The 27,683-nt window shown below is 41.1% G+C and overlaps 1 protein-coding gene across 1 annotated transcript; it reads right to left on the bottom strand.

Annotated features, from left to right (window-relative positions):
• Positions 1-27,683, bottom strand: TGS1 (trimethylguanosine synthase 1). The gene is made up of 13 exons (XM_038128821.1): positions 27,526-27,683; positions 26,793-26,857; positions 24,587-24,759; positions 21,877-22,729; positions 20,969-21,086; positions 19,921-20,007; positions 18,944-19,115; positions 17,139-17,493; positions 16,096-16,269; positions 15,022-15,165; positions 13,817-14,033; positions 12,701-12,779; positions 1-5,592 (listed from the first exon to the last, which is right to left on the bottom strand). The coding sequence occupies exons 1-13, from the start codon at positions 27,621-27,623 to the stop codon at positions 5,476-5,478; spliced, it is 2,652 nt and encodes an 883-aa protein (XP_037984749.1). The 5' UTR covers positions 27,624-27,683; the 3' UTR covers positions 1-5,475.

Below are 27,683 nucleotides of genomic sequence, written 5' to 3'. Positions count from 1 at the left end.
GCCTGAACACGGCCCTGTGGGCTCTTTGCTCTGTCCTGCTCCCAGCACTTGGCTCACTCTTTGGGCCATCAGGAGCCCCTGCATGTTGGTGTCCCACTCTGCATTACATGACCACAAGGGTTGCTCTCAATCCTGACTCTACCAGCACCTCTTCCTGGCAGGGTTAAGGAATACCCTGGTGGGTAATTTCTGCGTAAGGTCTAGAAGTCCCACAAGGCTCAGTGTTGCTGTGACAACCGGCACTTTCCGTGTCAAAACCCCACACTAAACACTTCCTGAAGCATGGTTTCTCCTGCAGGAGGAGCCCAGAGTTCCCCACGCAGCTGCTTCCTGGGGAACTCCAGCTTCTCCTTTGGGGACCACTTTCCAGAAGTACAGATGAGAGCCTGAGCTACAGATAGCACTGCATCTCCTGGGAACATCCAAATGTTCTGACATCTGAGGGAACCCCTTGGACAAGCTCAGCTGCAACCTGCACCCACAGAAAGCATTCCCCCACCAGCACAGACATTTGGCACAGGCAGTCCCCCACAGGTGACCCTCTGGGGTAGTGGGCTCTGCCAGTTTGGAGCTCTCCTAAACAAAGCTGTCTGTGTTTAACCTTCCCAGGCAGACTTTCAGATTAAGTTTGTGCATGCCGTGAAAGCAGAGCGTACAATTTGCTCCCCTGTTTGACATAATCATAGGCTGTCCCAGTGCCTGGAACAATTTAATGAATACCTTAGGACAGGTTTTGCTGTCAGACCACAATACTGCCTTTCACCAAAGCTCTTGCCACTGTTACCATAACTGTATCCGACACTGCAACAATGTCAAAGACCCCCCCAGAGGTCTAGGTAGAAGAAGTGCACTGATGGGATAAAAGTGTTTGTTCAACCGGCAGCAACCTGTGATGACTATGCAGAGTCATTTCCTCTCTGATGTCCATTCTTTGGCCAGATTTTAGAATAAAATCCTGGGGAAAGGCATTTCATTAGTTCCAAAACACTGACGGTGCTCTGTGAGCCCCTGTACTCATATTTACACAGGGCTAAAGCTCTGCTGTTCACACTGCACTCCTCTAATAAACCACAGGGGTTTCACAAGAAGGTTGAAGCACATTCTTGAAAAAAAGGAAGAGAATGAGCAAAGGCACCCAGAGAGACAGGAAGAATTGTGCTGTCATCAAACCCAGACTGCCTCCAACAGCATATTTTTTTCCTCAGCAGTCTGAGAACCCAGAAACCCAGAGCAATGTTTCGGGTTTTTAGTAAAGCTGCTGGGGAAGCATCTTGAAACTTGCTCAGGTTTTGGAACTTTGCAAGGCGGCAGGCCAAGACCTCAGAGATGTGTGGGAAGCAAGAACTCAGAAAATACATTTGCGTGAGACTTGAAGAAGGGTCCACAAGGGGCTGGCAGCAAAACCACACTCCCTGCCCTGATACTCTGTTGCGACACATGCTAAAAAGACACCCATCCTTGGGTCTCTATGTGGAGAAATCCAGGGCTAACCTCTCGGGCTGCAGGGGTGTTGCAGGGAGTGTTTTGCAGAGTTGTGTGCACAGCTCAGCTGGGAATTCCCCTGGGTGAGGAAACCCTTGAGCAGAGCCCAGTACTGCCAGGGCTGCCCAGGCTGCTGTTCCCCACACCTCCGCCCTGGGCAGTAGCCCTGCTCTCAGCAATCCACAGGCACCGTCAAAACCTAAAGCATTGCTAAGAGACACCACAGGACCATGCTGAGTAGAGGCAGAAACCAAACCCTGTGAGGGACAGGTCGTGTTTGCAGAGAGCCTTCACTCCTGCCTCCTCCCTGCGTGTGTGCAGCTCAGATCTTCAGAGCCTGGGTGAATGTCCAGCCTCACTAGGTTCAGTGACTTCAGCTGGCTTTGGCCAGCCCTATTGCTTCCTTTTTAGCTACTGATGGCTCCTGCAGCCCCCTGCAACCTCCCAAGTAATAAGGTTGTTTTAGCATTTTTTACAGTTTTGGATGGGGGTTTTTTGGTATGAATTAATTTTGGTGTTTGGGGGATTTCATTCAACTGAATCAACACAGCATTGCTCTTACACGTACTTTGCTGGAGTGTGCATATTCCTAATACTCCATCCAGAGGGACCAGGCTGAGCCACTTGACAGCTTCATCATCTGACAGCTGAAACAAGACAGGGTCTGAATTGATTTCAAGCTTGGTTTTACAGCATTTACTCCTCTGCCACTGCAACACACACTTACAAAGATATCTCTACTGTCTTCATAAAGAAATCTGAAACTCCTTCACCACTGAAAATCAACTTTTTATAGGTATTCTGGACCTCACAAAGATATTCAAGTGGCAGGAATACGAAGATGCCTGTGTTGGAAAGGCTACACCAGCAAGAGTAAATCATTAAGTGACAGGATTGCCCCTCTTTCTTGGTATTTGGAGATGGGAAGGTTTGTGTACGAGGGGAGGACAATTAAAGCAAACATGACTATGAGGCATATGAAAGCTCAGAGAGCAAACCAAGTGAAAATAACCCAATTTTCTACTGATTTGTTCAATGAGTTATTGCAAGTAATTTTTTCCTTCTGCTATTTACGGGGTTTCCCTCTGCTAAATGTTACTATGGTCACTGTGGTGTAACAATAATTTGCTTATATAACCTCTCAGTTGCACATATAGACCCAGATGTTGTTTCAGAAACAGTACACTTGGAGAAGGTTTTCTAAAACCTGTACATGAAAACCTCATGGAACAGTTAATTTTTTTCTCTTAACTCTAAGGGGGCCTCATTCAGAGAAGGGCAGAGTGATGTCCTGCCATGAAGAGATAGCTGCTCAGCCCTGCTGATGCTCTGCTCTGGTCCCCTGAACCTGCAATTAAGTTCAGGCTTGCAATGCACCTAACTTCATCTTCTATCACTTCTCGTCATGCCATGCACCAGAAAAAGAAATGAATGGGCTTGATTTAATGTTGGATTTAATTAAGATAAACCTAAAGAGATTAAGGGCTCAAGAGTGTACTGGAAAGTAGAACTCAGTACACATTTACTGCATTTAGCCCTTGGAAAAAAAAAATCTGCATTTTCCTGTAGCTTATTTTGTGTCTTAGAATGGGTAAAAGATCAAACTTCTATGAGTACTTACAGTAGCAATGTAACTTCTTTGCTGCCCAATGTATCATTTACAAAATACTAGCTAAATTCAGAAAGGGTATTAAAACAGTGTCTCAGCCCATGTTAACTTTTTTCCCCAATAAACAGCAAAATAACATTTTATAGCAAGTCATGACTGAAGCTCTCCTCCATGAAGGGTTTTTTGGTTGATATTATAAACAAAAACCTAAAAGTACTCACAAATGTATTTTAGGCTTAAATTTAGATGGGTAGATTCAAAGCCTGGGGGAACTTCACCAGTTCTGTGCAAGTGGGAAGTGAGGGCAAACATTTATCACAGCCCAGAAGAGTGCATTCTGACTTCAAGTTGTAATTAAAAAAAAAACCAAAAACCAAAAAATCCCCTTTTGTCCTTCTTGGTTAGAGAGAGGAACAGCTATGAACAAAGATATTCTTCTGCTTTTGATATTCCATGGGCTTGCAAAGGTCCGCAGAGACCTTTGAGAAATTGTTCCTTCTTACCATTAAGTTCATGATACTGGAAGTAAAAATTCAAATGAGTAAATGTTGTACCTTTTGTATTTTAGCTTCCACACGGGCACTGAACAAAATCTAACTACTTTCCAGAAGGCAAAAGTAAATTCACAGGCATTTCACCATCAGAGCCTCCTTTTACAGAAGTAGCATCAGCAAGATCTCAAAATGTTTCTCAAGCATCTCCTTAAGGAGAAAAAGAGGACCAAGTAATAAGACAAGGGTATTTCTACAAGTAGCAATAAGCCAAATATAGTAAAATTTCAGTGTACAGGGTACTGTGACATACACAATTTAAATGAATCTATTCTTCATTCAGCCTCATGGACTTGCATTCACATGCCACTGCCACAGTAGGTTTAGAGCTCCTGTAGTATTAGCACTCTTGCCAAATTCCCCTACGACCTAATAGGAAACTTCTAAGAAATATTATTTCCTTAATAATTCCCTTTAAACAGTGATGCATAGCCAGCACAAGACTTCTTCCTTGCTGTAGCACTGTGGCAAAGTGCAGTGATCCAAATTAGCCAAAGTATCTTCATAAAATACCTTCCACGAAGCATGAATGTAACAGCAGAAGTTTAGCACTTGTCTGGGGAAAGACAGCAAAGCTAGAAAACAGTTATTTCCCAAGGGCTATTTTACTGCACTGCAAACTCACACTGAGTCATAACAATCCCTAAACACACAAACACTTTGGTCTCTTCAACTGTTTTCATTGAAGAGTTGGATTTCATTCCTTAATGGGGAAAATAGATCCTCTTATTTGGTTATTCTATAGTTATTCTAGTTTTCTTGGATAGCACTAATGTGTGGTTTAGTGCTTAGTTTCTGCTGCCTTCAGCATCCTGCTGCACTCAAAGCAGAGGAGAAGCAGCATTAATTTATCTTAGAAATTATTATTCCTACACTCTTAACTCAAAAACAACTCAAAATTGTGCTAGGGGACTTAATGTAAGAATATTTCAGCGAGAGCACCATAGCCATGCCCTAGGCATTTCTCACTTGCCTCCTCTTCTACTTGGAGAACTGCACAAAGGCCACTCTTCCCCTCCAAACTCTAAGTGAGAGCAGAGAGCCCTCACCAGGAAAAGATGGCTTATTTCTGCCCTGAAGCCTGTGTGAGGATTCCAAAGGCCTAGAAAAGAAGGGGGACAGAAACCCCTCTGCTTACTGACACAAACCTCTGGGCAAAAGGTTTCTTCAAAATACCTTTGCAATGAAGAGGAATGGCAGAGAGATTAAAAAATAAAATAAAATGACAATACCCAGAGGGTAGAGTCCCACCTCCAGACACAAACACACCCAGCTCTCTCTTTGAGCTGCCACAAGTCAGAGCACTCACTAGAAGTAACATGTGAACCTTCATCCTGCAAAGAAAACCTGAAAAGGTTTATCAGAGAGCAGGGAGCAAGAGAGGTGGACTGGGGTTAACCTCTTGTGGTGCACCTGACCCTCTAGTTCCACCTGATGTTCAGATGCTTTTTTTTCTCAAGCATAGACAGCAGCTCCTGTGGCTTTCAGCGATTTTTCTTGACCCTCTGGGTGCTCAAAACCAGAGCAAGGACAGACGTAGCACATGTGAGAGTTACAAAGAAATCCTGAACCCCACTTCCATGGCTTGGGCTTGAACCTTGAAAAAACTGCATTTTATAAAGAGCTTTCTTCATACATTCACAGCTTTTCTACATTCACGGTTTTGTCAAAATTATTATAAAACATTTATTGACAGTGCAAACAGAAAAAAACTTCTGTAAACCGAAATTAAAGTGGAAAATGGCTTGAAGTCATTTTTGACCAGCCAGCTGTACAAAAGCTTAAGCAAGGCAGCAGTTAGGGAGGATGGGTTTGGAAGAATCCACATGGAGTTCAGGAGATGTCATGCCTTATTAGATCACCAAAATAAGCTGTTATTGTCTTCAGTTTGTTATTGAGAAAATTTTGTTCTACTTCAACTTTCCCTCCTGGCCCTGCTAAGGAAGCCACCTGAAAAACAACAAAAAATAAACCAATCAATGTACAGAAAAAGAGGCAAAACCCCAAACCTTCTAATGCACAAACAACCAGACAAAAACATTTCTGCTCTGTTAATACTGGTGGAAAACGTTCCTTGGCAGCTAATGCCTCTGATCCTCTTTTTATGTCTCCTTTTACTCACAGCAGCCGTTTGTGGCTTGTGACTGAAAAACCCTCCTCACCCTAATCACGAAAACAAGAGGATTTCAGAGCCAAAGAGAAACACTCAGAAGTTGACATGCTGTGCTGAGGCAAGAGATGCTAGACTCTGGTTTGCATGGTACTTGGCATTTGAGAGATGCCAGCATAGCAAAAAGCAACCTATAAGCTGTGCTTGAAAGATGTCACATCCCAAATTTTGGGGAAGAGTAAAACCAATTTTAGTAATTAGAATTAGGAAGCATAAAGGTTGCACTGAAGAGTGGCAGGGTGGAAGGGAACAACCCAAACACAACCAAGCCCCAAACATCCAGAGAAACTCACAAAAAAAGGTCACAGTTAACTGTTGTTGCTATTGCAGCCAAAGAAAAACCTGTTGTATGCATTGGAGTCGCAGGCAGTGCTGAGGAAAAGGCTGGGGCAGCAGTGCCTCTGCAGGCTGGGGGAGCCTGTCAGGCAGCACCAGTCCCAGCTTTGTGTTTATGATCACTGGAGTGAGAATTTCACCATTCATGCTCTGTTGGACTGAACCCGGTGCACACCTTTAATGCTTAATATTTACAGACAGACACCATTTCACAGAGGACTTTGCATTTTGGACTGAAGCATGCAGTACTCTCCCCTCTTCTGTTACTATTCAGGATGCCTCTGAGGGATAGCAGCTTATACACCATCAACTCCTCATCAGGAGAGACTGCGCAGTCAGAAGGACTAACACCAGAACTGAACATTGTCTGCTTTTTCCCCTCCACTTTGGACCCTGAGGACCTGTCTTGTGGGGGGATCCATGCTCCACAGGCAGTTCCGCTCCATGCTGCCATTCTCCCAGGCTGCCGCAGGAAAATTATTTCTATAGTTCCCCATGCAGGGAAACTTCCCAGGCAAAGTTATCAGGGTCTACAAGCCTGCAGTAGATTTTGACTAAACTTTAAGCTGAGATGATGTTAGCAGCTGAAACTTTGTGTTATTAACACTTCTAAAGCCCCTTGAGACTTAACTCTGTAGTGCAGGTTTAAATATAAACATGCTGAACTTCCTCTATTTTATCATGAGTAAAAAACCAGCCTACTATCAAGAGAAAATAACAGATTAATTTAAACTACACTTTGAACCTTTATTGACTTGTTCAGAAAACTGCCACACTTATCTAAATCAAGTATTTACTTTTCTGTTTTGATTTTCTCCCTTTTTTTTTTTGTTTTTTTTAGACAAAAAGTGTAAGCAGTTTCTTCATCCTTCAACTTCTGGTGATAGGAAAAAACGCTCCGCGTTCTTGTCAGAGAGGAACCTGCCACTTAAGTAAAAAACCAGAGGCTGGCTGACTTATAAATAGCACAAGAATCTAAAACTGGCAAGTGATCAGGAATGTTAATTTTACAACTTATCTGTTCTTACTTGAACTCCACAAAGCATTGTGGGTTGATCCATAGTTTTTCTAGGAAGATGTTAACTTTTAATTTTTTACAAACAGAAGCTGGAATGTCCCTTCCAAAAAGCATTAAGAGGCTTTGCACTTCATAGCTGATGTCACCTAAGTATTCTAAAATATTAATTGCATTAGTCAGAATAAGAATACTGAAATTAGTGTCTGGGGGTTATGCACTCCTGATTTCTGAGCACAGTTTGTGTCACTAGCTTATCTAAGTATGACTAAGGCATTGATATTAAACACTAGCATTTACTAAACATTTATCTTAGAAGGCCAAGTAAAACAAGATGCCCCTACACTGATGGGTGGTGTCCACCAAGGGGCAGCTGAAAATTTAAGTATGTTGTGTCAGGTGTCTAAGTGTTAAACCCAGGATAACTATGATTAATTTCAAGCAACGACTAAAGGTATATGATAAACCCAAAGGTGAAAAAAAAAAAAAAAAAACACATGGGAATAAGCTCTGCTGTGACAGATCTGGTACTGTATGCTCTTTAACCCACCCGATGCACAGAGGAGAGAAATGCAAATCCTCTGTGACAATGCTTAGTTGTAAACTGCTGGAGGTTGCAAATTTAATTACGTAGCAGTTGCTAAGTTTTCCTCAGCAGGGCTCAGTCAACCCTGACAAGTGCAGTGAGGGAAGGCTGCCACACACCAAGCTTCAGAAGGGTCTGGCCTGTCAGAGGGACACCCTCTAAAAATATCAGCAGATTGAGGAATGATACTTTGAGAAAAACAAAGGTGCTCAGCTATTTTTGGAGATACCAACAAACATCTCCTGTTTTTGCAGTGCACTACAATGGTGAATACAGAAAGACTTCTTAATTTCTTTTAAAAACTTGACTAGTCCAAAATGTCTTTATTTTGCACTTTCTTGTGTACATACAGTGATTCCCTGCTGGAAACTCTCCTTACCCTGGTTTATTCTTTAGTCCAAACCCACATTACCTGGGACTGATACTGCTTCCTTTGCTGTGCTGCTGTCCCTAGGCAGAGGTAAAGGTTGCAGCTTCATTTAACACCTCCCTGCATCCCTCTCACTTCTCACCTTCATCCTTCAGTTCAGTGACTACAGCTAAAGAGAGTCTACAGCTACAGCCACAGCCAAAATACATTAAAAAAGTAGCCAACAGGTTTGGAAATGAGACATCAGAAAAGATGAAAATATGAAAGAAAAAACAAACATAGAAGATTATTTCAGGAGCACGAGTTGCTTGAGATACAAACTTCCCTTATATTCTTCAAGTGTACTTTTGATCTTGAACGTTTTCCTACTGGTCTTTGGGGTTTTTTTATATTTTTTAAATCATACTGAAACTCTTTTAGTAACATAACTTCCCATCTGTTCCAGCCACCAAATAATATAAATGTGGACAAAAAATTTATCATATTTTTTCTCCCCTCCTAGAAACTTTTCTGAGGTATGACAGGTACAAGCTTTTTGACTTGATATGTCAACAAGGACTCTGTGAATCGATTAATTTTATAGAACACTACTAAAATGAAGAATCCCCTCCCCTTGTAACCAACCTAAAAGGGGAACAAAATTCAACTCACGTGAAAAAGAAGAAAATGGTATTCTTTACACTGAACATAATAAAATAAAATGCTCTCAGGCAGCATTTTTGAAAATGTACAGATGTGCATGTGAATTATGACACCGTCACAGTAGTGCTGCCACCCTTTAACAGGCCAGACATTTATTTATTTTTTTTTTACTTTGTGTAGGCAAATTACGATTCAGTATGCAAGCATTATGAGCTTCAGGAAGACTGAAGTTCAGAAGTACCACTCTGGCTTGGTGTATGCTGCAGGTAAATTCTGGGTTTCTCTTTTATCAAGGACAGAGAACACACAGGAGTTTCAAGTGGGCTGCTTAAAAGCTGTTGTTATTAACACAATAGTCACAGCTGAAGTGTATGCAATTACATTCACTTAGAAATTATCAGCCTCCAAAACACACTCTTTTACCTGCCAACTCCCCTAATACCTAAGCATCTTAAAAATATTATCAAATCAACTTCTGTTCATTTCCTGGCCTCTCACTCCCTGCTTTGCTCACTGTTCTATTTACTCCTAAACAAAGATGACTCTGCTTGGCAAGTCCTCTTTGGCTAGTCTCCATTTTAAAATATCACAGCTAAATTTGTTTGAATTCACACTCCCTTCATTGAGTAGTCATTTTTAATAACTGGACCTTCACAAACAGAAAAACAGCAACACAGAAACACATTTTTTTCATCCAGGCAGTATATTGCAGACAGAACAAGGCCTCAGTGTCTAACTCCAGATCTTCTCAAAGTGATTGATGGAAATGAGGTGGGAACAAAGACAAAAAAAAAAGAAAAGTACCAGCAAAATGTGTATGTTTTGTAGGACCGTCAAGGTCCAGAACACTTTGCTTAATTCTAGCTTTATAGAACCACTCTATACTAGACAAGAAACAAAAAGCCATTCCTGTATTCTGACAGTATTTGAAATAAAAGCCAGGTCTGAGACACCAACATTTAGGACAGCAAAAGCTTCACCAACAACACAATTTGACAAAACGAGACATAGCTACCACAAACAACAGTATGCCTGTCTTCAAAGAACGGTGATGTTTGAAACGATCCCTAAGGCACAATCCAGTATCTGAGCTGCTAACCAAACACAAGCAGGGTAAGCAATAAACTCCCAATTCCCCATTACTCCATGTCCCAAACCTGGCTAGGCTGGTAAAGATGCTGATGTGGTTATCTGTCTCACAACAGACCAGGTCACCAACATTTCAGGCTCACCAGTTTACTGGGGGGAGTCATCATGCAACCTGACAACATTCTGACCACCAGTGAGAGACCAACAGTAACTGAGTACAACTTCTAGAGTGGGATGAAAAGAACAGATTCTACCATTAGCAAGAAGGTCCTGCAGCAACAAATTGCAGGTTCCTCCTTCTTTGCTGCAAATATTAACATGCAGAAGCATTATCTGTTACAGAAAAGAGTTTGTGAAAGAGATTAGACTACCTGGGATGACTCCATTTCCCAGAGGTGAGTACACACTTCTCACTCTGCCTAATGAGGCAGAGCACAGCTTCATAAACACTTCATAAGTTACATTTATCAACTACACAACAGGCACTAATAAATATACACATTTTTCAGCGTATGTATGTACACACATAATTATTATTCCTGATTATTCCTACCTAGAAAGAATATTGTTAAAGATTAATTCAACCTAAAAACAGACCTGCATACATTACAAACTTTCTAACATGTTTGTAAACAAGGAGACTTGATGGAATTCAGGGAAATGTTTTTATATTTCTGGAAAATGAGCCAACCATCTTGCACTGGTTCGCTGCTCCCTCTTGAGGCAGAAGTACAAAAGTTCACTTCTCTGAGACCTAAACTCCGTTGATTTCTTTAAAGGGAATTCAGAGTCCCATGTCTCTTAACAAGACCAACTCTACACCGACGTGGCTGTCCCAGCAGAAGTAGTAAAAGCTGTTTTTGCAAAAAAGTCATGTGGAACAAGGCTGGATATCTTGTCCACCAATAAGGCAATGAACACCTCCGACACAGCTAGGTCAAGGTCAGCTACCACCCTGCTTTCACTCCATCAGCAGGATCCCTATATCCCTATTTTATGTTTGCTATCTAACAGTGACCTGATAGCTATCTTCCATAAATATTACATATTTTCCACTAAATTTGAACCACCTTAAGTAATGGTTAAACAGTCATTTTATTGCAAGGTTGCTTCTAACTGCTGGGCTTTTTTTTTATTTTTTTAAATTTTAAATTTTTTTTTTTTCTGGAAATTCATGGCCCTAGAAGTGTAGTGGCAGTAAATCCAGAAAATTCATTTTTAAATACAGCTAGAGATTTTGGTAGTCGAACCTTTAACAGTCTCCTGTGGACCAGAGTATTCACCAAGGTCCCGTTTGGAATATGTTTGACACACCTTTGTCCACACAGGATGAAGACACTTCCTTAAACAGTGGGCTTGATTAACATTCTCTTTCCCTCTCTCAGATCACCAGCCTTTTGGGTTATTTTTGTTCTTATACTGACACTATTTCTAAAGAAAGGCATAAGGAGCTGATTTCCCTTCCTGAGAGTAGCCCATAGCCTGGAACACTGAACTGAACTGAACCCAGGACCTCAGCCATGAATTTTTAACAACTGAGCCACATTTTTGAGCAACAGCTGTACCTCTGCAGCTACCTGTGTTAAACTAAACCCATGGATGTAATCAACATCATTCAGAGCCAATTGCACCAAGATATAGAGATGTCAGGACACCTGACCCATTCACCCAGAAGAGCTCAGCTGAAGGAAAAGGTGCAGGCCTGTGGGGAGTACTCCTGCATGCTTTTATGGAAACAGAAGTGAAATGTAGATACCTTTGGCCATTTAGAAAGCCAGTAAAAAGTGCTCATGAGTAGAGCAGAAAACTCTCTAAGGTCACACTTCATCATGGGAATGAAACTTTTGATAAAATGCAGTGTTAAGATGCCATGTTGTAATTAGAGAAACTCTACCTAAAATTAAGGTCCCTGTTCAAAGATTCATAAGCCACTTTGACATTTCACCAGCCTGAAATGTAAAAGGGAATTGAATCATCACCTGCCAAAGCTATAGTTCTGCGCACAGCACGGGCTTAGAGTCTGCTAACACTCAGGCCATGTGAATTTCAGCCTTTTTCTCAAGCCAGGTGTTTGCCAGTAACAATTCCACAAGCCACCACATGGCTTGATGCCCTGCCTACTCTAAGTCAGATGCAATTTTTGGAAAAGCAGGAAAAAGTCCTGGGAAGTCCCATGGCATCTTGCAGGTGAGAACTTCTTCCTTCTTTCCAAAAAGCTACAAGACAAAATTAACATAGAAAATACACAGAGGAAACTAAACCAGACACTCAGGGGAATTGTTAGTCATGTAACTGCTTAAAAAAAAACAACTTCTACCAAACAGCTCTAATACAAAAAAACCCCACATCAGTGCCACAAATTCTGTGCTTATCACACATCACTTCAATGCAAGCAGTCTATAAGGAACAACACACCTGTGTGGACTCCAACAGTACCACCCTTGAGAGCAGTGACTGCAGGCTGTGATTTCCTGCAACTCCTTCATAAACTGATAGCCCTGAAGTCTGAGACTCACCAACTTATCAGAGAGTGAGAGTTGGTTAAAATATATTTTTTGATATTTTTATGATGTATGTGCCTGGCAATTGGCTTTGAAACTTCTACGAGAAACCCCATTCCGTTGCTTTAAGAAGAAACAGTGTCAAAACCATGGAAATAATCTTATAATCCCATTTCTAAATATACCAAAAGTACTGCAAACACAGAATCACTTCACACAAATTGAAAAACACAAATACCCCACATTCAGCTGAACATACTTAAAAGTCTTATGTATGTGTTTATAATACTTATGTTTTAAGTCAGCTGAGCATTTTATTCATTCACCAAGACCTCATCCAGTAACGTACCTGGTTAATATCAGCATTCCGAGGCAGAAAATACACAATATTGTTGGTAATCTTCTTGGAGAGCCTGAAAATTTCAAATGTAGAAGCCAGTAAAGGAAAAAATAAGAATGGGGAAGGAAAACTTTCTTTACATTGATTCATTTTGAAAGTATGTCTCAATTTCAGCTATTACGCAATTAAATTGTAGTTAATCTTTTGAGTGTGTGGGTAGGATTCTCTTCTGAAATGCAGAAACTCTATTTCACCATTAGTGTCCTAAAAGTAGAAAAAAAAGCCCAACACTCACTTTTCAGGAAAATTTGACTGAACTATAGAGAAGCATTTGACAAATTTGAATATAGTTTGTAGCTAGTATATTTGGCTTACATTTGTTTTTTTATCCATTTTGTGAAAAGTCTCACACATGCATATGAAGATTTTCTTACAAATATGGCTACATTTTAGCAAAAGAGGGAACAATTCAAGATTATTCTGTGACAAAAGAAACCCCACACTTCACATATGATGAAACTATTATGTTAATACCTTCGCAGATGAATGAGTGCTCAGTATCACTGTTAATAAACTAGTACGAAATTCTATATATTAATTCAAAGAGTTAATATTTTGCTTGCACTCTTCTGTGATTTCCCAAGTCATGGCCAGGTGCTGAGAACAGTTTTAGTAAGGTATTTTAGATAAGATATTCCCTTTATGAATCAATTAAGAAGTGGAATTAACAACAAGGTCATAGTTCACACAATTAGTTATGATCTATCTATCTCTATATATATCTATGTACACACCACATGGCTATTTGATTGCTATGGGGTATTTTAATAAAATAATTTAAAGGAGTCAAAACTGCTGAATGAATGTTTTAACTTGAGAGCTACTCAATTCACTGATGGATTTTTTTTGCCTTCAGGAAAACCTCATTCACATTTTTTTCGTAATAAAAAATTAAAATATTGAAATTCAGGTGGTGAAGAGGACTAAACAAATGGTTTGCATCTGGAACTCCAGCTGCCGGCCATATCACCCACAGTCAGCCAACTGGGCATGCAAACCCTACAGGAGCAGAGGGAGGAGAGGAAAGAGAGAAGGCCACCTGAAGGCATAACTTGGAAAGGATATCCATCAGGGCAGATCATGGTTTGGATGTCGAAGATTTCGGCAGTGGCGTAGTCAGGCCCCCCCCAGGGCGGGCTGAGGAACACCACGTCGGCGCGCAGGCCGGCCGCCAGCGCCATGAAGTCGCCGCACAGGAAGTCGATGTGCTCGGCCACGCCGTACACCTCGGCGTTGTGCCGCGCCAGCCGCAGCTTCTCGGGATCGATGTCGATGGCGATCACTGCCCGCGAGAGATGGCGAACACTGGGATTAACGGGAAGCGGGAATGCTGCCCGACCAGAGGCAGGTCAGACACCGCTGCCGTGACAACCCCGCGCAAGGCTCAAGGACCAGACACGGCGCTGTCTGCCTAAGAGAGCAAGTTCTTCTTGCCTCAGGTTTGGCAGGAGCCTGACAACTTCAATGGTGTTGAAACTTATTCTTGTTCTTTGTTAAAGAGAAACATTTATCTGTGGCTGGCCACATAGTTCTGAAAATTGAGTTTAAAAAGCCCCAACCAACACAGCCCAAGAGAAATGGATGATACAAGATTAGTACATAATAACAGAAATTAAAATTGAGCCAGGAAATACAAAAAGCCAAGTGAGATGTATAGATTGGATCATAGCCTGCCAAATTTAATGCAGTAGAAACTACCATTTGTCTTGCTCAAACATTAGTCAGGAGAGTTAGATGAACTAGTATGAATATCTAGCAGGAAATATTTATACAGGAAGCACTCTCAACATTTCACTACAATATCATTAGCTGGCATTAGACTATCATGAAGTTATCATCATTTTTGTGTACTTGATTCTGAAGAATCTGCACGTGATTCCATTCAGTGCTTTAAGTACTGTTCACGTGGAACATGCTTTTTTTGAATACACATACTTCAAGTAAGAATTGGGAAAAGCAGCAGCTTTGACAGAAGTCCACTTTTACCAGGGATCTCCACAATATCTCACAGACCAGATATTACGCCACACAAAAATAGCAGTGACTAGTACAACACAAATCTGACTCTGACTTAAAATAGAAAAGCAGATTTATTGGTCCTTTCTGAAAACAGAGAAGTCATATTGTGAGTCTGATGAAGTGAAACAGCTGCTGTTGCTACAGAAACACTGAAAAAGAAAATAAATCAACAAACAGAGCACATACCTGAATAGTGTCAGGAAAAAGACTGAAGAAACAAAACTAATGCACTGTTTACAACATCTACTTACCTCTTTTTGAGGTCAATGCAAATTGAATAGCATTTCCTCCAACCCCGCAGAACGCATCCACTATGATGTCGCAGTTGAACGACTCACTGACACGGATGGCAATATGCTCAGCTATTTTCTCAGGAGTAACAGAAAACCATCCCTCTGCAGAGGAAGGGGGAGAAATGTATTTTCACCTCTTATTTCAAGGTCACCTAATTTAAAAACTAACAACCAAGACCCACATAAAACTGAAGGTTTAGCATTAATCCCAAGAATTTTGGCTTAGTTTATTCCACCAGGAAATACCAGCTTTGAAGATGATAAACTCTGCTCAGTCCAGAGATTTGCTAAGCAAAGTCTCACTGAAGCAAACTGATATGCCTCAAACTCAGTACATGCTTTGTTGATCTTGGTGCTGAGGATTCTAGTTTATCAAGGAGAAGTCCACGAGCACAGCTATGAAAAACTTTATACATTGTGATGATGCTCTGTAGGAAACTAAACCAGCAACATATTCTCTTATTCACCATTTCATTTTTTTCACAATGTCTGGTCTGCCAATTAATCTGCAACTTTATGAGGGAAAGCATTAGAAAATGCCAACGAAAAATATCTGGTAATCCTAATTCCTCCTTTACCTATTAATTTATGATTTGATGTGTTTTGCAAGCAAACAGGGAAAAAAGTTGCTTTGAAAGTGACTGCTGCAAGTCAGAACAAAACAAAATGAAACCAGATCCATCAGCATACTTGGAAGTTTCACAAAGTTGTTTTATAAAATATAGAAATAGAAAAATATCACTGAGTTTCTGAACAAGTTCTGACAAAGTATAATTTGGGTCCAGCAAGATCTTCAGCAAATATAAGGACTAATGCAAACAGGGATGTCCCATTCTACAAGCACTTCTGAAGTCCAAGATTTCTACCTGCCTGCTGGGGGGGGTGGGGAGAAGGAATTTATCCATGGGTGCAAACACACATTCAGCAGTGCTCCTCCTTTACAAAAATTAGTAATAAACTGCAACAAGGACCACAGATCTTGATACATCCTGGGATATACCACCAAGTCGGCACACTTAGTACTGAACACACCTCTGTCTAGTTGAATTCCCTCATCAAACCGAGAGAAGAGCCGGTAGCGTTGTGCCCAGTACTTGATGAGCTCTGGATCAGCAGCAATCTCAGGAGGTATAGTTCTCAGTGCATTTTTATTCCTCCTCCTTCTTTTTGTCTCCTTCTTCTTTGCAGTAATTTCTTCATCTACAGCTGGAAGACACTGCAAAAGTTAACAGCCACTGTTCTTGCAGGCTAGGGAATGTAATTGGTAGGTGAGTGTTAAGTTTTAAAAACACTGCTAAATGTTCTTTATTACTGTTTGCCAGATTATGAAGATTAGAGGCTTTAAATTAAAAAATAGCATCCTGTATTTCAAGGGATTAGCCACAGTCCTAAAAATCCTCACTGTTCACCCATTATTTAAGAGCCTGAATCTTCAACTGGAGACAATAACTCTATGTATTAAGCAAACAAGTGGATCAGAGACCAATTTAATGCCCTTTTATCAGTAATGAATTAAAACCAATCTAGACAAGAGTTTTACAGTAGGAATCTAACATAACTGAACTACTTTAGGAAGGATTAAATTATATGTAAAAACCTGAAAAATCCTGCTTTCCGTTGTTTCATGTTAAATAGAAACATTCATAATACTGATTTTTTTTTTTTAAATCCTAGAAAATAATTTCAACAACACATGTTCCCCAGAGCTCAGTAATGTGCATTTGAACCCAAACCTCGATGGTCCGTGCAGCTACCTGAGATTTAATCACCCTCATCCTTGCAGAGGAAAAAAAAGGTATGAATTGCAAACCTGTTAGACCATGTCAAGGACAAACAATGACTGTCCATCTATTAAAAAAATACCGTCACCATTAAAGACAAGACCTGGGATTCTGGCATTCCAGAAATAAGCAAATTCCACTAGCACAGCTCTCAATTGCTTTTGTTACCCCTTAGACCTAATGAGCCCCATTGAATTAACAAAATAAGTAAGTAGTGCACAACACAGTCACTTGAGAAGGCAGTATTAAGTCCACTGTCAATTCATTTCATCAGTTTGCAGGAAACTGATTTACCTTGGCTGATGTCCTCCGTCTCTGGCTGGAGATAATCAGGAATATCCAGAGGGACAAGCTGCCGCCCACCGCCACGCTCGGGCCTCCCTGCCCCCTGCTCATCGGAGCCCCTCGCAGCAGCGTCCTGCGCCTCCTCCTCAAGCTTACTCCCTCCAGGTTCCATGCAGGCTGCCCTGGGAGATGGTGGCTCCTGGATTTCAGCATCCGGCCTCACACTCAGTGTGGCAGCAACGCCCTCCTGACCCTCTGAGTCACTGCTGCTCCCAGATGATGCCTCTGCTTTACCCTGAGGGGTGCCTGTCTGGGACGTGTCTTCCTCCTCAGGTTTACTAACCTGCTTCAGGAACATTTCCACCTGCAATTGTCAAATATCACAAATGATCAGATGATGATCTGTTATCCAGAGCACAGCTTAAAAGCCTTACAGTTCAAAAGCACCTGCCACTGCAGGCACTCTCTACCGCGTGTATTTTGAAAACACTAAAATATCCAAACTCAAAACATTCAAGTAGTCCTTAACCATGCTCCTTTTAAAAAAATATTTGGAAACAAGTTGCCTTTGGGAGCTAGATGCCAGCTACCACCAAAACAGAAACAAAAAAACAACCAACCAACAAAAAGATCAACACATAAATACAGTAAATAATTTTCATGGAATATCTAAACAGTCACACCTGCCACAGCCCAGGTGACCAGTTCTACTACTTCACAAATATCTTTCTCTAATCTGCATTCAGAGATAACTCTGCCTCTCAGGGAAGTTTTTTAGCATAAACAGGTAAAATTACCTTCATACATTTGTTGCCTCACCTTCAAGACGTACCAAATGGTGCAGGTGGTAAAGGGTTCTGCTGCACAGCAGAGAGTTCGACATAAGCTCCTAACCAACGCACAGACACCACTCCAAATTCCTCAAAGGCACATGCAGATGCTCCTTTTTACATTATTGTTGCTCTGAGTGGCTCTAGACCTGGAGCAGTTCCTTACCTGGAAGTCTGAGGAAATTCAGAACTTTTTTTTTTCCTTCACATAATTAAAGTAGCCCTCAAACTATATTGGCCCCAGGTACAAAATCAAAAATGAATCAGAAATTATAGCGATGTGACTGGAGTTCAATAACACATGTAAGACATCACCACCACCAGAAAACAGTGCTTTGCACATGGGTTTTGGGGAATGCCAAGCATCCCAGAAGAAGGTGAAATAACATTAAAATCTGTGCCCTCAGATTTTCAGAAAGACTTAACTAAGTAAAATCTCCAGTGAACAAATGTTTCTACTTTGTAGCAATTCTTGAGTTAAAAAAAAAGCATTAAGTTATAGATGAAAATAAATGCAGGTAGAGGTATAAGCAAAACCCTTTCAAAATTACTAAAAAAATGGAGTTACAGGAACTACACTAATCTTCACAAAGATTTTCTGTTACTGCTGAAATGCCAGCATTAACAACTGGCTTCAGGTGAAATTTACAATCAAAGATACTTTTAGAAACCTACACACACCTCTAAAGCTACGTGCACCCAGAGTTAGGAATGACTTTCATATAACTTGGTCATTTAAGCTCACAGTCCTCTTGACAGGATCCACCAATGCCTTTCCATAGCTATCCTAATATAAATACTCTTCATATTGGTGGGAGGCAGAGAGAGAAAACAAAAAAAAACAGAAAAAAGGAGCAGTGGACTGCCATTTAAAAATGCCATCTACTATAGGCAATTACCATTTTTTTAAATTTTCATAATACAACAACAGCTAAGGTAGCAGATAAATCTACAAATTACAACAGTGTTAACAACTAAACATACCTTCTTCAAAGTTTTGCTTCTTTTGCATGTCATTTCAGATTCCTCTGTAAAGAAGATGTGTGTGTTTTTGCTCTTCCTTGGTTTACGCATATCCAAGAATTTGGACTTGAGTTTTGCTTTTTTCTCCAAGTACTGCACACTTCGGTGGGTGAAATCTGGAATTCCACCGTACCTGAAAATAGATAGATAGAGAGATACATACATAAGGACTTGGTTAATGTCCAGTTTAGAAGCTTTAACATGAATGTTGATATTTACAAAAAAATTATTTAGACTTAAGTATTTTTTTATTGCTCCATTTAAAATAGGTCACTGGGTGTAGCTGCAAAACATCGTACCTTCATGAAAATTTAAAACATTTTTATTTGAAAATATTTAACCTAATTAGTTTTAGATAATTTTTTCTAGTAGTTGTATAATTTTAGATGAAAACAATTTCCCAGGCCAGCCTGAAGAATAGGAAATGAAAAAAATATCTTGATTAGAAGAATAAAAGATTTTTTTGGTGGCTGTCAAGAACCTCCAAAACAGCTACTTCCATCTTCTGGCAAATGCAATTAAAAAACCCAACCAACTAAAAAAAAATTTCAGTGGCCAACACCTAGCAGCACTTTACTAGTATGGCAAAATTTCCCTAGTATAAAGGAACTTCATTCCAATATGAAACAGCTAAAAATCATGACCTCAACCCACAGGATTTCAAACTGAGAGGACCATTCATTGTCAAAGCCTTTATGTTCTAATTTAAGTAGCTGACCAGCCACTTAACATTCATACAAGTGAAAGTACCTTACGTGCTACACCTTAGTGTAACACGTTAAGGTACTTTCAGTTGCATAAATGATTCCCAGAGACTAACTCTGGAACTCAGCCTCAAAAGTTTAGCAAAAAGATAATGGAGATGAATGGTCTATTTCCATAATAACAAGAGGGCTGGCTTGCTATGAAAAGCCCCACAGTTCCTTGTAAGTAATTACTTTTGTCCTGTGCCACACTTGAAACCCAACACAGAGCAGGTTTCCTCGGGATCTTCCACTGGATTCTCATCCATGTCCAGCTCATGGCTAGGAAAAAATACAGATTACAAAGTTACTTACTGTGAAGAAACCAATCATTTTACAGCTATACCGCTGAAAATCTTGCAAATTGAAAACATTTAAATGTGCTTCAAGTTCCTCCACCCACTGCTGAAACCAAACCAAGCAAATAACACCACTCTATTCTTGTGCATGATTTTTTGGGTTGGTTTGGTTTTTTTACCCAATTCTATGGACATAAGCCCTTCTACTGGGATTATAATATTCCAACTATTCTGAATGACCTCTTAAAATACTTAATGGCAAGCCCTACATGATGAAGACAGTGTTTGCTCATCCTATTTCCAAATTACCTTCATCATCTATTATGTTATCTATATTATTATCTATATTATTAATGCTGTGGGAAGAGCAAAATACTAGAACGAAACCACAGCTATGTGATTAGCAGGTCACAATTCCACCCACTCCTTCACATTTGAGTCTGCAAATTTGTTAGAGAGGAAGAGCCATCTCACCATCTTTGAGACTATGTATTTTTAGAGAAGAAAGACAAAAAAAAAACTGTGACAAGGCAAATACTGTCCATTGTATGACTGCCATAGCTCTGAGCATTTTATTGGCAGCATTCAATGCAGTTAAACAATACAGACTATTTACTGTTGCTCTGGTATTGTCTGTATTAATTAGACCTAAATAAGCAAGCTGCTCTATGCAATTTAACAATCTTTTATACTTCAGTGGCACGAGAACAGCAGCATCACCTTGTACAGTCCTCAAGGCCATACATTGTTTTCATAAAGCACTGGAAGAGAGGAAATATCCACTGCTTGTTGTGAGGCAAGCAACAAGCAGTGATGGAAGACTATGTGGCTTTGTACTGACATTTTAACTCATATCCTCAATCAAAGGTATAGTTAGTATAAATCAGAAGGCTCCTGGAGCTGGACTGCATGAGAAAAAAGCTCATGTAAATTTCATGACTTGCCTTCTCTTGACTTTGACACATCTGTATTCAGGAGGCTCTTCATCCTCATCTTCATCTTGGTCATGAAGCAGCAACTGCTTTTTTTCACTTGAATTCAAGCTACATGACTCCTGCACACCTAAAAAGATACATCACATTCTCCTTCTGCACAAATCAATTCCTTACCTTCCTGTCCCCAAAGTACCCCTGCAGCTACAGCTAGTTAGTGTGTGCCAAACACACATCTTTACTTGTCTTTGCTTGAGGGATAACATACTAATAAAGCTTCCAGTATTACACTGTAGTGTTAACAAGCTTATGAAGGATCAACTTCAAATTATCTCATCTCTCTATGAAAAATAAAATGTCCACAAGATACAAAATTTGAAACAGTTTCTCCTTGTGGGCAAAATTTGTTCTTCATCTTAGTAGCTATGCAAAGATATTCACACAGATTTAGAAAGGGAAGATTTAAACAGTCCTCTCATTTATTTATCAAAAGGAGATCTTCTTTTCACCTCCCCCATTCCAGCTCTACTGTAGGACCAAGCTGGGACCACATCTGCTTCTTCCTCTCTTAGAAAGTCACTAGCAGCAGACTTAAGTCTCAGCTGCAGTATCAAGACTAAGATAAATAATTCAATATGCACTAACAGGGATCTCTCACCGATATCTGTAGTACACTTGAAGATTTATGAAGTACATGTTCTGTTAAAACCACTTCTGGCTGAAGAACACATTCAATATACAGGTTAGAGAGGAGAAATCATCCAAAGAAGCAGAGGGAAGAAAAAGGAACCGAGTAGGTAATCATTCCACAAAATACTTAATTGACTTTTTAAAAATGGCATAATACAGACATGACCTTGTTTCTTACATACAACTACCTAGAGAATTTTGATAATCAACTTTATCTGATTTTGTATTACCTGACTGGTTGACACTTTTATTTTCACAAGATGGTCTCCTTTTTCTGCTTCCTCCATCACACGGCTCCTTCTGGCTTCCACTGTCAGATGAACTTTGCTCTTCAGGATCTTTGTGGGCTACTGTTACAGCAGCACTGCTCTGCTCCACTTCCTCCAAATTCAGATTTAAATCACAAATCCCAGCGATTATTTCACTGTGGGGCTCAGCACTTGAAGGGAGTCTTTCCTCACTTCTGGTGTTGGAGGGAGACAGCTCCAAGCTCAGCACTTCACTGTGCTCAGGTCCTGGGCTAACCAAGCCCATTTCTCCTGAAAAACCAGTCTCCTGTGTAATTCCATTAATTTCCACCTTGTCACCATGTGAGCTCTCAGTAGTCCATCCTTGACTTGTCCAGTACTGAAACTGTTCCCAATAATACCAGTACAGTTCACTATAATGCTGCTCCCATTCTTCCTTAGTATCTGGACTACTCCAAGGCTCAGAGGCTGTGATGCCCTCAGATGACGACACCTCTTGATGCTTTTCCAACCAACTTTGCCAAAGAAGGCCCTCTCCGTATTCGTTCCAGTACTTCTCCCATTTTTCCTTAAGTTCACTGGGTAAAGCCTCACTTGCAAGGCTTTCTGAACTTTCACAGTTCTCTTCAATTACAGCCTGAGGTTTGCTGCTCATCTCACATTGCTCTGTAGCTAGGGCCAGCTCACCAGAAACGGACTGGATGCAACCACCACAAGCTTCGTCCTGGCATTCCTGCCCCGTTTTATCCTCGTGTTTTTGCTGTAACTCTTTCTTCTTCTTCTTTTTCTTTTTCATAATCTTCATGTTATTTTTCTTTCTATAATTTTCTGTTACCTAAAAAATAATGGAAAATTTAGAAGTCCTCAATATACATACAATCTTATCCTCTCTCCAGTCGCATTTCTGTTTCCATTGGAACTCTCCCTCTCAGTGTAACTCTGCTGTTAGCTTTCTCCCAAAAAAGGCTGTAGAGTTTCTGGGTCTGATAGGGCCTTGCTACATAACCTCAACTGACACTTCTGAGGAAGGTGTGAGGAAGAGCTGTAGAAACATACATACACAAAAAAGCAGAATGATACACAGAAGAGGGCCTGCTGACTGGAAAGTCATGAGCAGCTCAAAGATTGAGAAGGAAAGTCATCAAAAAGAAACACTATAAAATCCTAAAGGGAGCTTGGTCAGGAATTGAAGGGTGACAAGGTTGAGCTCAACAGCAAAATACTATCTTGGTAACATCAAGGTTTTGTTTTGTGTAGCTGTGGTGGCTGACCCTTACTTCTGCCTGGTATCTGCCCAATCAGCAAACACTGTTTAGTGTCTTATTAGGATAGCAAACATAACGCTCAACCTCTTAGAATGTTAAATACTTGCTATTTTGGATGCTGTACACGCACACACAAAAAAATCATTCTGTACTCAAAAACTCTATAAATCCTGCAGCTGAATCTCTGTTTGTCTTGAAGAGAGTGACCGAAAAGAGGGGAGCAATATCTTTTCCATCCCATAATAATCTCCAAGTTGGCTAACAGAAATAGGAAACAAGGAAATAACAACCTCCTGCCCAAACAGTTGGTGCTTTCATTTGTGCAGTACAATCATTTCACTCGTCACAACATACTCAGCTACTACATTTATCTGGTGGAACAGTAGACAGAAACCTGTTCCTGAAAGGAACACTAAGGTAACTTGTTGGTTTCATCAATTACAACTCCACTTGTTTCAGAGGGGCTTCCTGTGACAATAAAACTCACATGGACAAAGGACTGTGAATGTATGCCCCAATAGCTGCAATCCTTAGTTTTGTTACACTGACAAAAATGTAAGGTGGACTATAAAGAAGTTAAAACTGAAGAACTGGCATTGATCTTTCATCCACATCCCTCATGTTATTATACACAGTCCAAAGCATTAATAGTAATCTAATAAGAAAATGCATTATTTTCCCATTCAACTTATTTGCATATTACTACACAGCAACAAAAGTTGTATACATACTTTGAGCTTGAAGTTGGATGCCTGCATGGTCTATTTACAAGTAATCAATTAGAATCACATACAAGTTTCTCCAATTTATTTACAAATTAATTAGGTCGGAACCATGCAGTGCTCTGTCTCACTGTCAGGGAGGTCTGTGTTCCATAAAGTGGACACTGTGAATATTGCACTGTCTTTTCGTCATCTGTGAAAACTTCAGGCCCCTTATAAAGCCCAAGTGTTCCCTATAGGAAGCAGAGCACCAATGTCTCACTCCTGCCTTTTGGAACAGCCTGGCTTTATCAGCTGCAAGAGGGATTTGAAAAACCAGCTGTTTACATTACTATCAAAAGCTAAATGGTTAAAGCAGACAGCGTGAAAATAAATGCTCAGACTGGAGTGTACTAGCTGTCCTGATGTGCAGCATCAGCTTTATCACAGCTGTTTTAAAGCAGGTTTCTCTAGTCCCAAGACCAGTATAGATATAGACACATAAAGCACAGCCTTGACCCAGTTTAGTCCAACTGGCAGAAGGGTTTTATAGCCTGGACAGAATAAGGCGCTGTGTGCTGTTACCAGGATGCAATGCAGGCAGCTTAAAGGCAGCTCAAGATACATTTGCATGAACTGCCATCTCAGAAATAAATGAGAGGAGGCATGTCCCTAGGTCTGGCAACACTACACAAACAGAAACAAATAAAGCAAGTAAGGATTTACCACAAAGTCCCTGTGGGCTGACTGCCCACCAAACTGAAGAGGCAATCCCATGCTCTTCATAAGCTCAGCTTCTGAGTCTAATTCAACTTCTTCCAGGTCCAGGGCATGATTAGTATCCACCTTTAATCTCACATTGGGACAATGGTTCTCCTCCTCAGATGCTTGTTCTTCCCCTGTTAACAAGATATATTAATGAACATAATCTAGTTCTGACACCTCAATGCCACAGCATGGCACACAAAAGACAGCAGAACTGCCTCTTATGCTTTCTTTCTCATTTAAAAATCTTCCTCATAAACAGCTCACTTTCTGCATAACTATCAGTAGGAATCAAAATGTAACTTCAGCAGCTAGGGCACTGGACTGGGTCTGTCTGGAAAGGAGTTAAGTTCTCCATAGCAGTCTCTATGGCACTGTGTTTGGGATTTGTGGCTGAAACAGTGTGGACAGCACGCTGATGTTTTGGCTACTGCTGAGCAGTACTCACACAGCCTCCACAACCTTCTCTTTGCCTGACTGTGCCCTTTCCAGCAAGCTTGCCCTTCTATCAAATTGTTAAGCAGAAACATATGTATATAAAATTACAAATATAGTAGGAGCTGTATATGGATGCAAATGATGAAATCAAAAGCTCTTGACTAAGTTGATAATACTGAAACATTCAAGGTTTTTGGTTTTGCTGTTTAGGGTATATTTACTGCCAAATTATCACATAACATGGGACCTTTCCATTTTAACTGATTATTCTCACTCCAAATCACTCATACATGTACAAAAACATAGTTTACAATCTCCTTCTTCCACTCCTCTCACATTGCCTCAATCTAATCTGTGCTATTATTTATCAGCTTCTATTTCTGCACAGACTTCCTTTCAAATCAAGATATTATCCTGCTGGATCTACCAACACAGTAATGATTAAAAAAGATACCAAAACAATTATGGTCAGATATGCAAACGTGAGGAATTCAGGAGATGGAGTAGGGGAGTGGTGTTGAATTTGTTAGAGTATACACCATGATAATTCCTAGATTACAAGCATGCCAAGTGAGAGACTTACTTTTCTGGTCCTCCTCACATGATTCATTGCATATATATGAATCATAATTTTCACCATCAGTGCTATTGCACTTCTCAACTTCTCGCTCAGCAGATTAACTAGCAACAGCTAATGTCCTAGCTGGGGTAGAGACAGAGGAGACAAACATCTTGGACCCACAGACCCTCCATTATGCAATCAATACTGAATTTAGTTGAAATTATGATTTAAGACCAGGTCAGGGATGTGTGATATAATCTGTTCCATGCACCAGGTGAATATTATGTGAGCTGGTAAAACTTATCTGGATAGGAATTGTTGGGGAAGACGAAACAGGAAAGCCTTATAAATATGATTGCCTGGCAAAAGATTTTGAGAATATGGAAACTATAAGCAAGATTGAAATGAAAGCAAGCTTTGAGATACCTTAGTTACTGAACAACTGGAAAACAATGGTATGTAGGTACAATGGCTGAAGGTAATCCCCTTTTGATTAGACAATACCCTCTGCTTGCAGACAGGTCCAAGGGTCAGAGCAGACCACACTAGCTCGGCAGAAGGGGTCCAAAGAGTAGTTTTTAGGGTTTAAAATGTAACACGATATGGTAATGTAATGATTCTTATAGGCTGTATGTTATAGGATGCAAATGCTATAGGATTTGTATCTTGTACTAGATTGGCTAGTGAAAATTAGAATATTCAGCACAGAAGATTTATAGTATTGTAATGGGAACTTCATCCTCTTTTACTCTTTCATCCTCTATCTTTTCCTCTTGCTCTCTCTCTTTCAGGCTCCTCTTTGGAGCTCCTCTTTGGGGACTGCTCCGAGCTGTGGCTGGCAGCTCCAAGCAGGGCCCCTGCACCCAGGCCCTTTGCAATGAACCGCAAGTTCCAAGACCTGGTTTCGGAGATCTTGTCTCCGTCTGTCCTGACCGTCCTACCCACCGTTGCTCCTACAAGGAATAAGCACTGCGCTTGGTTTGACACAAACTTCTACATCAATATTATGGTAACCTGAAAGCTATGTAAGTTTTAAGTTATTATTCACTTCTGTCCCCATAGCAAAAGCACTGAAAAACAACACAGAGGTAGGAATAACTTAAATAACCACACATAACTCATTTTGAGACTGCACCTCGTATTGGATAGTACATTTTATTAGCTTACCTGTACTGTCATTGTCATCTTTGACATAAAATCCTTTTAATCCCAGTTTATATAATTTTCGATCTCTGTAAAAATAAAGACAGACACAGATGCAGAAAGTCACCACTGAAACATTTTTTTCTTCAGTAAAAGCAATAATTCAGTGAAAAAAAGCCTCCCCAGGGATGCAATCAAATCCCCACCACTGGACGTTTCAAGATGATACTTGATGGGGTACTTAACCTCTTCTAGGCTCCGCTCCCTTGAAAGGCTGAACCAAGGGACCTTTCCCAAGGTCCCTCCCCACACGGGCTGCCCTGTGACTCCAGACACGCGAGACAAATAAAAAGTAACAACATCTGGAAAAGGCAACTCTTTAATTAAAGCCTGACGGGAAAGCCCTTAGGAGCGACGATCAGAAAACGCCGCAGCTACGCAGTCCACTCCGGAATTAAATGTTCCGGTCCTCCTCTCTTCGAGGAACCGGCTGCTCCCCTGCTGATGGGGAGCGCGAAGGGGGCGGCAGGGCGCGCTGAGCCCCGGCGCAGAGATCGGCGTCTGGGGGCTCCTCTCACCCTTTTCTGCTCCCCCCACCAGTGATAAACATACCGGGGTGCTTTTGGGCACAGCCCCGCAAAGCCCCGCTCCGCCCGCATTCCCTGGCCGCAGCAGCGCGGCCCTTCCCGCCCGTGCCCAGCGGGACGCTCGCCGGCCGCGGGGACCGGGACACGGGGGCGCGCCCGGCGCTACTCACTCGACGAAGGCGCGGGAGCAGAGGCACAGGATGGCGTCGGCCGCCCCCGCCCGCAGCAGCAGCTCGGCCACCAGCCTCGGGCCCGGCTCCTGCACCATCGCTGCGGGAAGATCCCCACGCCGGGCCCGGCCCCGCCGCCGCCTTCCGCCGGAACTGCC

Source organism: Motacilla alba, chromosome 2, assembly GCF_015832195.1.
Source record: "Motacilla alba alba isolate MOTALB_02 chromosome 2, Motacilla_alba_V1.0_pri, whole genome shotgun sequence".
Classification (NCBI taxonomy): Eukaryota; Metazoa; Chordata; class Aves; order Passeriformes; family Motacillidae; genus Motacilla; species Motacilla alba.
Note: the sequence above shows the minus strand (reverse complement) of the source record. Positions and strands in the feature narration are given on the sequence as shown.